Below are 18,674 nucleotides of genomic sequence, written 5' to 3' on the forward strand. Positions count from 1 at the left end.
GTTCCACAATTCAGCACCTACCTATATACCACCCTACTTTGTTCTCTGGCTGTCTTTCCTGTTTGTCTGATCTCAACCAGACTGATCCCTCTGAGGCCACGTTTTCCTCCTTTGCTCCTGCCAAGTGTTTATGCTCAAAACCTACTCTGGTTTGTTTTCATGATTTCTATGGTAGCTAATTTCCTTAACACAAAAGAAAAGTTATGGTACCTAAACTTAAATAGATGAAGAAGCACTTAAAGATAGCTGTGTGGCTAGCTCAGCTCAAAGTTAAGACATCTGGTAGTTAAGGCTGGCAAGGTTTTGAATATACTACTAGTGTCATAATTTAATTTTTAATTATGTTTTAATTAAAAATCTGGGCAATTAACTGTATCACCATATTTAAATTACAAGGGAGTATTTTACATTATTTCCATAGCAACAACTTACCTTGCTCTCAGGCCCGCTTTCCTCCTTTTTAGTGTTCTTTTCTTGGGTCTGACTCAAAGGAGGCTGAGAAATAAAGGTAAGTTATAAATAGCTCATACCAATGACAAGGAAGAGGAACACATCTGAAACGTGCAGAGGAGAAGGACATGCCAGCAGTCAGCAAGTGTCCCAGGTTGGAGGCTGGGCTTCCCTGACCACCACCTACAACTCAAGATGGGCAAGTCATTTTCTGGGGCTCCATCCTTCCTGTCTATACATTTTTACATACTCTTGCTAAATACATTTAAAATATTTTGCTCTCTAAAGTTTCTTCCCCTAAACTTTAAACATAATGTTGCTGGAAAATGGATGTGTTGCTGCCGCCGCACTTTAAATGCACTGTTTTAGGAAGATGTTGCTAGTGCACCACAGTTACCCTTGGTAAAGAACTGAAGAACATCCCACAGTCTGAGAAAGCATTTAGAACTTCAGAAAATGTATTATGTTACACGAAGATAATTTGTCCTTCAATGGACCAAAATATTAAAACACTCTATTAAATAATAACGCTAAATATACAGATCTCAACAAGTGAACAACAAAAAAGCAAAAGCCACCTGTCGTAAATAGCTCAGAACCAGCCATTCTTTAGGCTGAGTGCATGAGTTTACCTACGTACCTGTTCATATTCCTGCTAAGGAAAGAATAGTGAGTTTTAAACCCTCCGGCATTTTTTTTCAAACAAAGGAAAATGCTATTTCTGCTACTGAAGAAAATCCGTGGCAATTTACTGGAAGAACTGAGAAGTGACACCATTGAGTCAGTCCAGCGACTGCTGGATATACAAGGCTCCAAAGGGTGTCCAGGCCCCTCACTGGTTCCCCAGGCCGTAGCAGGTGCACAGAGCAGCGCTCCGCGAGGCTCGGCCCTGCAGCGCGTCGCGGCCGCACCGGTTTCCGGCGGGACCATCGCCACCCGTGCGCCGTCGCAGGCCCGCGGCGCCGCCCGCCCGGCGCTCTAGGCGGCACCCGCCCGCGTTCCCCGCAGCGACCCCGCAGCCCCGCTACCTGCGCGCAGGCAGCAGCGCGCCCGGCCTCCTCCGGCGCCACCGCCGCCCGCGCCGTGCCCTCCAGCTTCGCCTGCTGGCTCAACTCCTCGGCGAGGCACAGCCGCAGGCGGTAGAGGCGGTGGCGCAGATCGCGGTTCTCGGCCCGGAGCTGCGCCACCTCCCGCGTCAAGCACGGCCCCTCCGCCTGGCCGCGGCCGGGCGCGTTCAGCTGCTCGTCCCTCAGGCGCTGGACCTCCGCCCACAGCCAGCGGATGTCCTCCTCCTGCCGCTGCAGGCGCGAAGCCACAGCCTCGGCCGCCAGGGCCTCGGCCGCCATGGCGGCCAGCTCCCCAAGCCACCGACGCCACTCAGGTGGCAGCCGCTGCGGTGGAGACAGTGGCGGCGGCCGGGAGACGGGGACAGCGGCCGGGCTGTAGAAACCGCGGGGAGGCGGGGCGTCGCGGAGAGGCGGGGAGACGGGAGGAGGGGCGGGGCTCACGGCAGGGCGGGAACATCGGAGCAGGCCGGGAGGTGGAGTGACGGGGAGAGGCGGGGCTCACTGCCGGCTGGGACCATAAGCCGCGGGGGAGGCGGGGCGACGAGGAGAGGCGGGGCAACAGAGAGGGGCATAGCCGGGCATACTGCAGAAATGGGGCGAGGGGTGGGCGGAGCCAGTAGGCGGGGCGAATGGAGGCGGGGACAGGGGAGGAGGGGCGACTGCAGGGGTGGGGCTAGGGCTGGGCCCGCTGCTCTGGTGCGGCGGCTGGGTACCCTCGAGCGCGGTTGTCGGGGCGTGGAGAGAGGCGTGGGGCCTGAAGAGGCTGACGGTGCCTTCAGGGCTAGCCATGAATATCACCATGAGTTGGTTGAAACGCGGGTTGTCCAAAATCTTGGGAAGGTTAACATCTTTCTTCCCAGCGTTGCTCTCTTTCCTCTCGCGAATTCTAGCAGTCACCATCCTTCCAACTTGCAACTAAGTTCTGAAAAGTGACTATTGAGAGTCCACCATCTTTGGCTTTCATGCCAAAGCTGACCAAATGCAGAGGCTGCTGGGTCAAGGAGCACAGAAGATCTCTAAGAAAATTTAAAGCTGACGGGCAAATGCTCTATGTACCACGTAACTGTGAGCATGAACCTTCCTGTAACAGGAATACATTCTTAGGGCTTAGAATCCGGCAAACGCTGTTCTATGCTCTTTATAAATACTAACTCCTCCAGTACTTATAGCAAAAAATACTATTAGTATGTCCAGTAAATTAATGGATAAACTAAAGCACAGGCTAAGTGACTTAACCAAGGTCACATAGCCACGGTATGACAGAGCTGAGATTCAAACCCAGATAATCTGATGCCAGTGTCTATGTGCTTAATACTATGGTGCCTTCCAACATTGGTAAAATTTAATTGAACACGTCATACGATGAGAAAGAGGTAATAAATGCCATCAGAATTCCAAAATGGGAGAGCTTCTTTGAACTGATGAAGTTAACACAGAGAGCAATTGCTCTGGAAAATAAAGGTTGGCAGCTATTAGAAAGGTGGAGAGGCAAATGAATGCCACCCTGGGAGCAGGTCCGCATTCCAGATCCTGAGGGGGGCAGCTAATTGGAGTAAGCTAACTGGAATCACAAACAGATGGTGAGCTCATCAAGTTAATTTGGTTATTTCCCCAGGTTCAGAAAGCAGGGTTTGAACAGACATACTGAGCAACTGGCAGAATGTCCATAGTGGTTCCCTGACCCATGGACTTAAAGCTACTGGTAGGAAAAACCACATGGAAGCCACTAGAACCTTCTCAACCATGGAAAATAGCAAACTGAAAGCAATACCATAGTCCTGGAGGAATTGCAGAGATTACTGTCACCCTCAACGACTTGAAAGATGCAGCATGGTGATTCCCACCACACCTCCATTTACCTCTCCTGTACTTGGCCTGTGGGGAAGGCAAATGGATGAAGAATTACAGTGGATTGTCATAAATTTAATTAGATGGTGACTCTAGTAGCAGCTGCTCTTCCAGCTGCTCACTGGTGGAGTAAATCAGCATAATCTCTGGCACCTTATATACAGCTATTGATCTGGCTAATCCATTTACTTTATACCTATTAGTTAAAGGCCATATAAGCAGTTTTCATTAAGTTGCCAAGATAAGGAATACTTTCATTTTTCACCCTAGGACCCTCTAGCTTTATGTCATAATCTAGTCCACGAGGACTTTGACTGCTGCTCCATTTCAAAGACGTCATGCCAATGTCCTATTGTGGATAATATCCTGCTGATTCTACCTGGTGAGCAGGAAATAGCTGACCTTTAAACAATGCAGGGGTCAGGGACACCTATGCCCTGTGCAGTCCAAAATCTGCATATAACATTTGACTCCCCCAAAACTTAACTATGAATAACAGAAGACTTGAGGTTGACCAGAAGTCTTACCAATAATGTAAAGTCAATTAACATGTATTCTGTATGTTATATGTATTATGTGCTATATTCTTACAATAAAGTAAGCTAGAAAAAAGAATGTTATTAAGAAAATCACAAGGAAGAGAAAATACACTTTCGGTACTCTATTGTATTTATAAAAAAAAAATCACATATAAGTGGACCCATGCATTTCAAGCCTGTGTTGTTCAAGGGTCAACTATACTATAGTCACCTTGAGAAGGCATGTCAAAGATATACGGAAGGAAATAAATCCCAAAATTAAAAATTGCAGGAGACTGCCATTCAGTGAAATTTTTAGGGACCCAGTACGTCAGGACATCTATAGATGTCCTTTTCAGAGTGAAAGAAAAGTTGCTGAATCTTGACTTGTCTCACTAAGAGACACAATGCCTAGGGGTCCTCTTTGGATTTTGGAGACAACATATACCTCATTTGAGCACGTATGTTACTCTGACCCAATTACTGTGTAACTCAAAAGACTGTAGTTTTGAGTAGGAGTGAGAGCAGAAGGTTCTAGATAGGTCAAGCTGCTGTGCAAGCTACTTTTACCCATGGGCCACAATGATTCAACAGATTTGATGGTGCTTGCAGTGTCCGTTATAGGTAAGAGTAGTATACGTAACCTTTGACAGAACTTATAAGGGAATCACAGCATAGTTCTTTAGGACTGGGGGAAAAAGATGTCATTTTTTATTTCTGAGAAGCAGCTTCTGGTTTGCTTCTGGACCACAGTGGAGACTGATCTCTTAATCACGGGCCATCAAGTTACCAAGCTACCTAAGTTGTCCATCATGAACTGCCTGTTGTCTGACCCACCAAGCCCTAAGTTTAGGCATGTATAGTAGCACTCCATAATCAAATAAAGAGGTATGCATAAGGTCAGGCTCAAACAGATTCTAAAGGCACAAGTTAGTTGCACAATCACCCACATGACCACAGTTCCATGGCCTCATGGGAAACTCTGTATCACCAGTTCACAAAGGAAAAAAAACATTAAACCTGATTTATAGATGTCTGCACTCTTGCGGAGTAGAAGCCTCTTCAAGTTGACTCCTGAGACATTCCATTGCTGCCTTGCTTTCTGGTAAGATAAAATATTCTAGACTCATCTGTACACATGGGATCTGTCATGTCTCCAAAGTGTCATATTTAGTTGCTTTTAGTGGGAATTCATATTTAGTTTGCACAGTCTGGGTACTGACAGTGATCCTTATTTCTAGGACTTGTCTGTATTTAGCATTGCAGATAAAATATACGATGCACAGTTAAATTTGAATTTCAGATAGATAATAAGTAATTGGGGGTGTAAGTATGCCCCATGCAATATTTGGAACATATTTATACTAAAGAAGCAAGCCAAAAAACGTTAAGTGAGACAAAGGATACTTTATAATGTAAAAAATGTCACATTCTGAAATGACAATATAGTAATTATAAATATCTATGACCCAAACTACACAGCACTCACCTATATAAAATATAAACTTGAGGAAATGCAAGAAGAAGGAGATCAAACACACTAATAATAGAAAAATTTTACACATTACTCTATTCAAGACAGGTTGAGTATACACACACAAATGTCAGAGTGTAAAAGACTCCCCAAAATATAATAAAAAGGTTAACATATATATCAAAAACTACTTAAGCACACACAGATTCTTCACAAAAATTAATCATGTACCAGAAGCTAAAGAAAATCTCAGTAGCTTCAATAAACTAGAAATATACATGCAACATTCTTGGATCCCAATGCAATAAAATTGGAAATTAGAAATGAAACAACTTTTTAAAAAGCCCTTCCACATGGAAATTAAATCTCTATTTTTTTTTTACAGATTTTATTTATTTATCTGACATAGAGAGACAGCCAGCGAGAGAGGGAACACAAGCAGGGGGAGTCGGAGAGGGAGAAGCAGGCTCCCAGCGGAGCAGGGAGCCTGATGCAGGGCTCGATTCCAGGACGCTGGGATCATGACCTGAGCCGAAGGCAGACGCTTAACGACTGAGCCACCCAGGTGCCCTTAAATGATCTCTATTAAACAACTCTTCAGTGAAAGAAGAAAAGCAAAGAAATCATAGAAGTTCTTTAAAATAATAATGAAAATACACATAAGATTCTATGGGATACATTTAAAGCAGTGATGAAAGAAAAATTCATAATCCTAATATCTGTGTCAATAAAAACAAAACAATGAAGGGGCACATGGGTGGCACAGTCCATTAACCACTGACTTGAGGTTTTGGTTCAGGTTGTGATCTCCGGGTCCTGAGATTGAGCCCCAAGTCCGGCTGTCCACACACAGAGTGGAGTTTGCTTAAGACTCTCTCTCCCTCTCCCTCTGCCCCTCTGCCTGCGTGTTCTCTCTCTCAAATAAATAAATAAACCTTAAAAAAAAAAGAAAGGAAATAAATTAAATTCTCAATTCAAAACCTAAAAAAATGACGACAAAATAAAGGAAGGCAAGAAATACATGAAATAATAAAGAAAAAAGAAGAAATTCATGAGATAGAGAACAGAAAACCTTTCATTCAGATTAGTAAAGCAAAATCCCGACCCTGAAAAATAAACAAAATGGACAAGCCACCCACTTTCAGACAAAAAAGGGGAAAAAAGCATGAGTATGCCAGATAACAAAGGATACAGAGAAAATAGCTATTGATACATAAGGAATTTAATAGATTATGACATTACTTTCTATACTTGTACAAATAAACTTGCAAAACAAAAGGAAATGGATAATTTCTTAAGCAAATAAAGTTTACCCCAGCAGATATGGAAACCTTAGACATATCAGTTTCCATAGAAGAAGTAAAGTTGTATCAAAGAACTACCCCACAAGAGGCATCAGGCCCAGATGATTTTGGGGGGAATTCAATCAAACCATTAAAGATCAGAGAGTCTCAGTGCTAATAAATTGTGCAAAAGCATGGAAAATAAAGAAAAACATTTAAACTGGTTTTTTTTTATGAAACAAGTTTAACATTGACACCTAAACCTGATAAAGATAGCACTAAAAAAGAAAATTAATCAACATCACTTATGCATGCTGATGCAAAAATCTTAAACACAATGTTAATGAAAATGAACAGGGTTCCACACTATATAAAGAAAGCAGTATGTCATCATCAATGACATCAAGTGGGGTTTAGGCCAGGAATATGCCAATGATTTGATATTGGAAAATATATTAATATCATTCATCATATTAGCCTAAAAAGAAAAACCATATCATTACTCTATAGATGCTAGAAAGGCTTTTGACAGAATGCAGCGCCCATTCCTAACAAAAGCTTGTGAAAAAAGCAGAAATGAGTGTATTTTTTTTAACATGAATATATATACTCCAATCATAAAACCACGGTTTTACTTAACGTCTCTATTAAGTGGGGATTTGCCCCAAAGTCACAAATCAGACACAGGTACCCATTCACTCCACTATCCTTTAATGTTGCCGTGGAGGTACAAGTAAATGAAATCTGGCTAAGAAAACAATAGAAGAATAAGGGAGAGAGAAAATAAATTATCTCTATTCAAGATGACATGGTAGTATACCTTGAAAATTCTAAAAAATCAATGATAAAACCAACACAAATTAGAAAAGAATTTATCCAGATAAAAGGGTATAAAACTGGATGCTTGGATGACTCAGTCAGTTAAGCGCCAGACTCCTGATTTCAGCTCACATCATGACCTCAGGGTTGTGAGATCGAACCTTGCATCAGGCACGAGACTGCTTAAGATCCTCTCTCTCTCTGTCCTCCTACACCCACTCCCTGTTGGCAGGCTCTTTCTCTTTCTCTATATAAAAAAAAAAGCATAAACCTAATGTGCAAAAATCAATAATATTTACACACATAGGCAATATCCAGTCAGAAGGTACAATGAATAGGAGAATCCCATTTGTGGTAAGAGCAATAGGGAGAAAATATTAGAAATAAGGCAGCAAGAAATACAGGCATATCTCAGAGATATTGCAGAATCAGTTCCAGGCTGCTCCAATAGAGAGAATATTCCAGTAAAGCGAGTCAAATTTTTTGGTTTCTTGGCACATGTAACACTTATGTTTACACAATACTGTAGCCTATTAAGTATGCAATAACATTATGTCTACTAAAAACAAGGTACACACCTTAATTTAAAAATACTTTATTTCTGAAAAATGCTAACCATCCTCAGACCTCTCAATGAGTCATCATCTTTTTGCTGATGGAGGGTCTTGCCTTGACACTGATGGCTGCTGGTCAATCAGGATGGTGGCGGCTGAAGGTTGGGGTGGCTCTGGCGATTTCTTAAAATAAGACAACGATCAAGTTTGCTGCTTCAATGAACACTTTCTGTCACTTGAACACTTAGAGTTAATAATTAAAATTATTTAGTGGCCTAATTTCAATATCTTTGTGTCTCATGGCACAGGGAGGCCCGGGGAGAGGGAAAGAGATGGTCAACAGCCACTTGGCGGAGCAGTGAGAACACACACAGCATTTATCAGTTGAGTTTGCCGTTTCATCTGGCTGCAGTTCGTGGTGTCCTCAAACGATTACAATAGTAACATCAGAAATCACTGATCACAGATCAGCATAACAAATATAATAATAATGAAAATGCGGGAGGGGCACCTCGGTGGCTGAGTGGGTTAAGCGTCTGCCTTTGGCTCAGGTCATGATCTCAGGGTCCTGGGACCGAGTCCCGCATTGGGATCCCTGTTCAGTGGAGAGCCTGCTTCTCCCTCTCCCTCTGCCTGCTGTTCCCCTGCTTATGCCCTTTCACTCTCTGCCAAATAAATAAATAAAATCTTTTTTTAAAAGCAAATTGCAATAAACAAGGTATGCCTGTACTCAAAACTTATCTGAAGAAAACCCTAAAACCCTTCTGAAAGTCACAGAAGGAGACTTGAGCTAATGTGAAAACATCCTCATTCTTGGTTAGGCTTTCTCGATATCCTTACATGTCAGCCCACACTCAGTTTATTTATAAATTTAACGTGACCCGAATAAAAATTCCAGTGACCATTTTCGGGAAACTAGGAAAGCTGATTCTAACGTTCACATGAAAAAATAAACACAAAAGAGTATCTAGGAAAACAATGAAGAGAAAGAGCTCTAAGAAGAGTCTAGCCCTACCAGATATTAAAACATACTGCAAAGGCTCTAACATGAAGAATATGGAGCTGGTGTGTGACTCGACAGATATATCTAAAGAACAGAAAAGAAAGTCCAACAGTAGACCAAACTTCATACAAAAATCTAGAAGATGATCAAGGTGGTATCTCAAGTAACTGGGCAAATATGGTTGTTTTAAGAATGGTCTTGGGGGAAGGGGGTCAAAAGGTACAAGTGCCATTTATAAAATAAATCGGTCATGGGAATGTAATGCACCACATGGGAGCTATAGTTAATCGTATTGTATGATACATATGAAAATTGCTGAGAGAGTAGATCTTAAAAGTTCTCACAAGAAAAAAACGTTGTCACTAGGTATGGGGATGGATGTTAACTAAATTTATTGTTGTGATCATTTTGTGAGACATGCAAATACTGAAGCTTTATGCTGTGCACTTGAAACTCATATAATGCAGATCAGTGATACCTCAATAAAAAAAATAATTTAAAAAATAAATTTCAAAATCTCCAATTGGACCGGGGCAGGGTTGGTTAAAAAAAGCTATCGAGGGCACTATTAGATGAACCAGACAAAATTGGAAAAGAATGGTGTATTAAGTAAAATATTTAATGTGATGCTATGTTAATGTGAATTTATGAAGTTGATAATTGTTCCAAAGCTATGTAAGAGAACATCTCCAATCTTAGTAAAAACAAGCTGATGGTATTCAGAGGTAAAAGGTCACAATGATGTATATAATTCAATGGCCAAATAGTTCAGGGGAAAAAAATTATGGAAAAAGAGAGAGCAAGTGACAAAGCAAAGGGTAAAATGTTAGCAGCTTCTGAACCCACCCATCAGATGATATCCCTCCCCTGGGTAAAGCTTTCAGGAGCTTCCTACTGCAAAGACAGGAAAATCCAAATTTCTTATCAGGACCCAGCAGGCCAGCAAGACTGAGCTCCTGATGGCCTCTGAAGTATTATCCCATGACCTCCTTCCTACAGCCCTGTCCACTGGTTCACGGGGCCCTTGCTGTTTCCTGACGCTGAGATGTTACACCCCCTGAGCTTCTGCTTGGTGGTATGTTTTTTTCACGGTAATACCTGACTCTTTGTCATCCTGGCAGTTTTAGTGTAACTGCCTCCTCCTGCTTTTTATTTAAGGTAGCCCTATCCTCATTTTCCCTCAGCTTTTTCAGCTATATTGTAATTATTTTATTTGTCTACCTGACTTTTTTTTTTTTATAATTCTCTTGCACCTCCTCTCCAGCATAGGGATGCTGTCTGTCTTCCACACCATTATTCTATAGCACACATCAGCACAAAGTGGGCATCCAAATAAAGAAAATCTTAGAGTAAAAATCACCTGGGGCAAAATTTGGAGCCAGTAAAAACTCAATGGGTGCCAGACGTTGGGGGCGGGGAGCAGCGATGAATGGGTGGATCGCAGGGGATTTTTAGGGCAGTGAAATTGTTCTGTTTGATGTTATAATGATGACGTGTGTCATTATACATTTGCTCAAACCCATGAAATATACAACACCAAGCGTGAACCCTACACTGTGGACTGTGGGTGATGATAATGTATCAATGCAGGTTCATAATTGTAACAAACGTACCAGTCTGGTGGACTATGTTGACAGTGGGAAGGCTGTGTGTGAGTAGCGTCAGGGGGGATGAGAACTCTGTCCATTCTGTTCAGCTTTGCTGTGAACCCAAAACTGCTTTAAAAGAAAGTCTTGTTGGAGTGGAGGGGGGTGGGAGGTGGGAGGAATGAGGTGGCTGGGTGATGGACATTGGGAAGGGAATGTGTTGTGGGGAGTGCTGTGTATTGTGTAAGACTGATGAATCACAGAGCTGTACCCCTGAAACAAATAATACATTATATGTTAATAATTAAAAATTTAAAAAAGGGGCGCCTGGGTGGCACAGCGGTTAAGCGTCTGCCTTCAGCTCAGGGCGTGATCCCGGCATTACGGGATCGAGCCCCCACGTCAGGCTCCTCTGCTGGGAGCCTGCTTCTTCCTCTCCCTCCCTCTGCTTGTGTTCCCTCTCTCACTGGCTGTCTCTATCTCTGTCAAATAAATAAATAAAATCTTAAAAAAAAATTAAAAAAAAAAAGACTGAAAAAGAAATGCCCCGAGAGACCACAACCCACCACAAGATGGCACTCGTTCCCTCCCAAGCTTCAACATGTGGCCCATTTACCTTAATTGCTGGTAGTGAAACAACTGCTCCGGCGGGTTCTGTCACTGCTGTCCCTGCTCTTCAGGCGGCTCAGAGCGTGATATTGTCCCAGCCCAGCCTCAGGTGTGTACTTTCAACGAATGTCTTAAAATGTAGAGTTCATTGTTATTCAGGTATTTGAAGCCAATAGATCCAGAGACAACCACTGATGAAAAGATAATTTGCGGGGCTCCTGGGTGGCTCATTTGATTAAGCGTCTGCCTTAGGCTCAGGTCATGATCCCGGGGTCCTGAGATTGCGTCCTGCATTGGGCTGCCTTGCTCAGCAGGGAGTCCGCTTCTCCCTCTGCCTGCTACTAACCCTGCTTGTCCTCACTCTTTCTTTCTCTCTATCAAATAAATAAAATCTTAACAGAAGAAAGAAAAGATAATTTGTTACAGTTCCCAAGTGGAGGAGGCAGGCCACACCAGGCAGGGCCACACTCAGAAGTACCAGGGTAGCTCAGGAGGTGGAAGGAATGGGAGAAAGATGTGAGAGAGCCTTTATTGTGATTTCTGCAGGAAAATCATGGGCGATTCAGGGGAAGCAGGCTGAGGAGTGGCTAGTTTGCATACTTTCAGGGGGGTTCTGAGACATGGGAGCTGTCCCTAGTCATCTGGCGCCTGGCTAGGGGTGATTAGGGCAGGTGGATGGTGGCCAGAGATGTGAGCCTCTGATAAAGGAGGTGCTTGGGGTTAGGGGCTCTGGTTTGCGGACTTGCATATGAGAATCACACATGCACGCTGGCTTCTCAAAGTCACACAAGAGGTCAGAAGCAAAGCCAGGAAAAGTCTTTTCTGTGGTTACCACAATCAGATCACTCCAAGGGAGTTATGATTTCTGAAAAATAAATCTCCCACCCAGATTCTGTAGAAAAATATTTAATTGCTTCTATAAACCAAACTGAATATCACCATAACGACTGATCTTTTTGTCAGTTTCCTAACTGGAAAAATGTAAGAGAACTTTGGACTTCTTTAAATCATTCCTCTTTATCTGCACCTGATCTTAGGGTGACTTTTAGAGAGAAGACGCTTATGTTACAGGGAGGAGAATGACCCCAAAACCGTAATTCACTCTCATGTGCAGATGGAGAGAGTATAGGCAAGCAAAGAATTGATCACCTACAGACCCAGCCAGAGACACTCCACAATTACTCCGGGGCCTGGGAGGTTCTGGGCAGGTGGAAACATGAAGGCTGACTTGGAGCAATTGAATTATATCTGTGCGATCTGCAATGAGGCATCACTGGTGTCAGAGGCCTCCCCTGAGCCAGCAATAATCCCCTCTTCTAATCTGGCTTTATTAAGTGGACACCAGGGTCAGATCAGAGGAGAGGGGTCGTTCATAGTATTGAATCATTTAACCAAGTGATCACACAGAAGTGTTTGAATTTCTTAGGAGGAAGGGACCGTGACACAAAGAAATAGCACTCAGTAGACAGTTGAATAAAACTGAAACAGCATTAAACAACCACTGGCTTTTGCTACTTTGCTCTACTGTCTATAGCTTTACTGCAAGGCCAAGTCTAACCCCAAACTGGGGTGGCAGGAAGAGATGAGCACAGGGTTCCTGAAACCACTTCCAACATTGTGATAAGACCATGCAATTACACAGTGAGTGTGTTACCTTCATAACTAAAACAACCATTTGGGGGAATCAAAGGGGGAAATGATCACCTGGGGCCGAGAGGAAGAATTTCAATGGAACAGGCGGTAGCCAGACTATTTCTTCTTCATCTTTTAAAGTTAACGGCTGCAAGGAGCTAATCATTGTAGTACAATCCTCTTAGGGCCATGCGGGTCAGCACGCGGGTTTAATCCGAGGCCTTCCCTCTCCCCGCAGATCTATAATAATTCCAGACAGCAGGTGAGTCTGCCTCCAGATGTCCGTGTGGTGTTGTGGTGTGGATGTTGACTGCGGAGGCCGCCGAGCAGCCAGGTCCAGGAGACATTTCACCGGCTCTATACATGCCAGGATGGGTGAGGGAGGGGCCAGGTCGTGGTTTTATAACTGCGAGTCAACAACACAGAGAGAAAAGGAGAAGAGGCACAGGCAGCTCTTGGAAATACTGATGAGTTACAGAGAGAGGATACTGAAGGAATTCAACGTGAGCCAGGTGCTCCCGCATTTGGTGTATGATGGTGTGTTCTCCTTGAAGGAGTACAGGGAGATCCTCTCCTGGGATTGCTCCTGGAAGAGAGTGGAGTCTTTTTTTCTGAAGCTTTGCTCCAAAGGTCCAAAGGCTTTCTGTGCTTTCTGCTCTCATCTGGAGGAATTCTGTCCTTACCTGCTCACCTGCTTTTTTCTTTATTACCAAGGTAAGAACTTAGTTTGCTCTGGAAAGTAGTGAGCTTAACGATAGTCTAAGCAAAATCTCTGGCACCCCACCTGCACGATGTAATAGTGAGCTTCAACACGGCATTTGGTTAAAAACCCCGATGCTTCTCTCTCAAACCTCATGATACAGAGCTAAATATTTGTGATGCCAAATAAAACCTGATGTAACCCCTGAACAACCTGGGGGATGATTTCAGTGGACTAATAGAAAACTATGCACCCTTCTTGTTTTAATGAGGACTTTGAAGTGCGAGGCAGAAAATAGTAATAAGGTAAGGAAGTTGCACTGAACTTTCATTCTATAGGTGAAGGGACGGAAATGATCATGGTTCCTCCAAATGTTGTCATGTGACCTAGCAATTTCCCTCCTAGGTATAAACCCAAGAGAAATGAAAATATATACACACACAAAAACCCATGCAAGAATGTTCATAACAGTGGGGCTCCTGGGTGGCTCAGTTGGTTAAGTGTCTGACTTCAGCTCAGGTCATGATCTCCGGGTCCTATGATCAAGCCCCACGTCTGGCTCTGGGCTCAGCAGGGAGTCTGCTTCTCTCTCTCCCTCTCCCCCCCTCACTTGTGCGCTCTCTCTCTCTCTCTCTTGCTCCACTTCTCTCTCAAATAAATAAATAAAATCTTTTTTTAAAGTTTTATCAATTAACAAAAAAGAATGTTCATAATGGCAATACTTTAAATAGCCCCAAAGTAGAAACAACCCAAATGTCAGTCAACTGATAAGTGGATAAACAGAATGTTGTATATCCCTAAGGAATATTATTCTGCCCTAAAAAGGGATAAAGACCTGGCACATGCTATAATCCAACATGGATGAACCTTGACTACCTTTTGCTAAGATAAAGAAGCCAGTCACAAAAGACCACATAGTGTTACGATTCCTTCCATTGAAATGTCCAGAATAGATAATTCCATAGAGAAAGGGAGTAGATGAGTGGTTGCCAGGGGCTGGAATTAGGAGGAATGCACAGTGTCTGCTAGGAGGTACAGGGTATTTTTTTAGGGGGGCAGTGAAAATGTTATGAAATTAGTGGTTGAGAGCATCTACGAAAACACTAAAAGCCACCTAACTGTATTATTTTATAAGGTGAATTTTATGATATGTGCACTATATCTCAATAAAGCTGTTATTTTATTTTATTTTTTCAAGATTGTTTTACATTTATTCACTTGCCAGAAAGAGAGAGAGAGCACAAGCAAAGGGAGCTGCAGGCAGAGGGAGAGAGAGAAGTAGGCTCCCCACTGAACAGAGAGCCTGATGCGGGGCTCAACCCAGGACCCCAGGATCATGACCTGAGCCGAAGGCAGATGCTTAACTGACTGAGCAACCCAGGTGCCCCAACACTGTTGTTTTTTTAAAAAATTAGCACAGGGATCTTCTTAGCTGTGTCTCTTCTCCTAGCCTTCTGAAGAGAACCCTATAATTGCCTCTCTCAATTTCCCTACCTCCTAACTTTGAAAGAGAAGGGACCGTTCCCTGCGAAGAGAGGGTTTGGGTTGGGCCATTGGAAAAGGAACAAAGAGTCAGGGAGGGGAAAGTGAGTGTGGGTGAGAAAAGCAACACAGAGCCGGACACAAGAGGAGGGTTGGCGGGGGGGTGGGCAGCAGGTGTTCTGGGGCAGTGCTAGGAGTCATGGGGGCAGAGGCAAAAGAAAGTGACCCCTCTTTGTGATGCTGCGGCCTGGGGGGGGGTCCTCACTCACCTCTTTGAGAATTGCAGGGCAGGATTTGAGCTGTTTTGAAGCAGTGTTTGGTTGTTGGTCTGCAACACTTCCTCAAGACTGAACCATCAGGGTCCCAACTGCATGTGTATTACATGTATTTTAAGATTTGTCTTAATGGAAAAACTATCCTCGGTTCTTAAGATAGTTGTTGTGAATCATAGTCTTATTGTAACTTCACCTCTACCACAGCTCCCATAATCTTCAGTAAAATGGACCATCCACTGAAAAAGTGGTGGAAGTTTGTGAAAACGAATATTTACACATGGCATTTTATTTATACACTATTTTAGGCTGTCGTGTAATACATTCTTTTTTTTTTAAGATTTTTTTTATTTGACAGAGAGAGACACAGCGAGAGAGGGAACACAAGCAGGGGGAGTGGGAGAGGGAGAAGCAGGCTCCGCACTGAGCAGAAAGCCTGACACGGGGCTCAATCCCCCCAGGATCATGACCTGAGCCAAAGGCAGACGCCTAACGACTGAGCGACCCAGGCGCCCCCCGTGTAATACATTCCTTATAGCCTGTAATGTAATATGTTTATCAAAGAAGTATTCATCTATGCATTTATTAATTCTGTACAACTTCATAGAGTACTATGATAGACAAGATTACTGCAGAACTTTATTTTTATTGCCAAATTCTTTATTTCTCTTAAATATCTATCATACATTAAAAAAAAACTCTGTTGAATATTTTTTTACAGTGTAACTTCAATCTGGTAAGTCAAAAATAGCCTGAATATCTATTGTAGTAATCATTTCACTTTTTAGGTAAGGGACAATTACAGAATGAAGTTAGTTCCCGGGTTTGCCAGTTAATTTTGCTTCTAAAGAAACAACCTGGGCTGAGAAGGAAGATGGAGAGGGAAGGGAGCAGGTGGCATTTAGCTGCATCTTTAATACTTTAATTCTTTAACAGATTCTGAAGTGTATGTGTCAAAATGTTATCACCTGTTAAATCCAGAGTTAGAAACATGGATATCTGCTATATATATAATTTTTTTATACTTTTCTGCATATTTGAAAATGTTTAGGGGCGCCTGGGTGGCACAGCGGTTAAGCGTCTGCCTTCGGCTCAGGGCGTGATCCCGGCGTTATGGGATCGAGCCCCACATCAGGCTCCTCCGCTATGAGCCTGCTTCTTCCTCTCCCACTCCCCCTGCTTGTGTTCCCTCTCTTGCTAGCTGTCTCTATCTCTGTCGAATAAATAAATAAAATCTTTAAAAAAAAAAAAAGAAAATGTTTATAAGTGAAAATAGAATAGAAATGTTTCATTTGAAGAAGACATCACCTGGTTGTGCTGGTGGTTGCACAAATCTATACGAACGATCGAATATTTTGGAACTATACAACAACCACACACACACACACACACACACACGAACCCAAAAAAAGTGAACGCATGTAAACCCAGTACAGTCTGAATCAATCTGTAGTTTAGTATCGCACCAGTACCGATTTCCCAGTTTTGCTCCACTGAACCGGGCAAGGAGTACTGTGTCCTGGAGTTTTGATTAACGTACTAGGGTTATGTAACATGCTATCTGTGGGGGGAAACTGAGGGAAGGTACATGGGAACTTTCTGTACCACTTTTGCAACTTTATATGAGTCTAAAACTACTTAAAATTTAAAAATTGTAGGGGTGCCCGGCTGGCTCAGTTGGTAAAGCACGTGACTCTTGATCTCAGGGTCGTGAGTTCCGACCCCATGCTAGGTGTAAAGATTACTTAAAAATAAAATCTTAATTAAAAAAATAAAAATTATAAAAATAGATATCCATATAGAAATATCATTGTCAAAATGTAGCTAGAGAGATTATGTTTAAGATTATTTTTTTAAATACAATTCTAAAATATTCCAGATCTTTCGCCACTTGCACATCAGATCCATGGGCAGCATTTAGAGTTTGAGATTGACCTTCATAGGGGATTCCCTGGGTAATAATTCCAGGCTTTTAAGTAAAAGCTTGCTTCCCTCCAGCCTTGGGTGACCCATCTGGGCTCCGTGGGGCTCCTGCTTTGTGGGTGCTCCGGAAGGGGCTGCTTTACGATGAGCTATAAAGACATCCACCTTCAGAAGGAAATCCATTTCCTTTCACTGTGAGGGGGTAGATTCAGCTTGCGTAAGCACCAAGGAGGGTTTGCGGCTCTTACAATACAAAAAGAGCCAGATGCCATCATTAGAAATACATCCTATTAAATCAATGTATCCCAGAATGACCAAGCTGGAAAGGCTCCAAATTAGCAGTTATGCTTTAGAGCGCTCTGTAGAAGGCAAAATGATCACGGGGCCCAGAAGCACCATAATGTTTCAAGTTTTATGTCCACATTTTAATACTGTCCATGGACAATATGGGTTGTTACAACAGGTTACTTGTGCCTTCAGGGATGAAAAGAATGCCCAACATCCCTGATTACAGGGGAGAAGCCACCACACCAAGGCAGGAGACTCATCCTCATGGCAATTCCCACCCCTTAAGGTGGCCACTGCATTCTCTTGTTCCTACCCTTGTCCCATTGGGATGAGGCAAGATCTACAGTGGGACGGACAATTTAAGTGTGTAGCATACAGAAAGACCTCAGGGAGAGCTATGCCAATGCCATCCTTTCCCATAGCCTGTCTCTTGGGATGAGCCTTTCCACCACAATGTGATTCAATGTGACAGCATAGATCATGACAGGTCTGTGCCTCACAGGTTCAGGACCTGTCACTGGGCACACATGGATGGGAGGATGGCGGCTGCCTTCCAGAAGCTCAGGGAGGAAAGGGACATGACAGAAGGGGGTGTACGTGAGGGTGAGGGGCAGTGCGGGGCAGGGGTGGGCCAAGAGGTTGATGGGATGGACTTGAATGATAAAGGGTCCCCCAGAAGGTTTTAACTGGGGTGCCATCAGCCCTTTGCTAGGGAACGTCACCCCTTGTGACTGTCACAAGGTGGGGTGAAGAGGTTCATGTGTCTCAGAGATTTAGAATCAGGTGTGTAGAGAAGGGGCTGCCCCAAACTAAGGCAGATATCTTGGTCCATGGTTGAGTCCTGGAGAGGAGAGTTACTGGTGAAAAATCAGTAGGAACTCCCTGGGACTCTGGTTCCCAAACCCAAGAGAAACCAAATCCAAACTGAAACCCAAACCCAAGGTAGGGAAGTCATTGGCCAGTATGCTGTTCAGGAAGAAGCTACATTTGAAACTGATACTGCTTTCTCCTTTTCCTGCTTTCACTCTTTCCATGAAACCCATTTTTATCTATTACAAAGAAGGGGGGTACTTACTGTAACCCCCATAGCCAGAAAAATACCAACGTGCCCTTTTGAAAAATGGCCACTCTATTCCTAGCCAAAACAAGCAATTATTTATTTTGAA

General features: G+C 43.3%; 1 protein-coding gene across 2 annotated transcripts in view; it reads right to left on the reverse strand.

Annotated features, from left to right (window-relative positions):
- TARS3 (threonyl-tRNA synthetase 3) overlaps positions 1 to 1,926 on the reverse strand; it is a 69,801-nt gene extending 67,875 nt beyond the window's left edge. For both annotated transcript variants that reach the window (XM_034667957.1, XM_034667958.1), the window contains exons 1-2: positions 1,479 to 1,926; positions 433 to 495 (exon numbers count right to left, since the gene is read on the reverse strand). In XM_034667957.1, the coding sequence (XP_034523848.1) occupies positions 433 to 495; positions 1,479 to 1,796 (381 nt within the window). In that variant the 5' untranslated portion in view covers positions 1,797 to 1,926. The remainder of the gene's footprint in view (positions 1 to 432; positions 496 to 1,478) is intronic.
- Between the last annotated feature and the right edge of the window lie 16,748 nt (positions 1,927 to 18,674).

This window comes from Ailuropoda melanoleuca, chromosome 9 (genome assembly GCF_002007445.2).
Source record: "Ailuropoda melanoleuca isolate Jingjing chromosome 9, ASM200744v2, whole genome shotgun sequence".
Classification (NCBI taxonomy): Eukaryota; Metazoa; Chordata; class Mammalia; order Carnivora; family Ursidae; genus Ailuropoda; species Ailuropoda melanoleuca.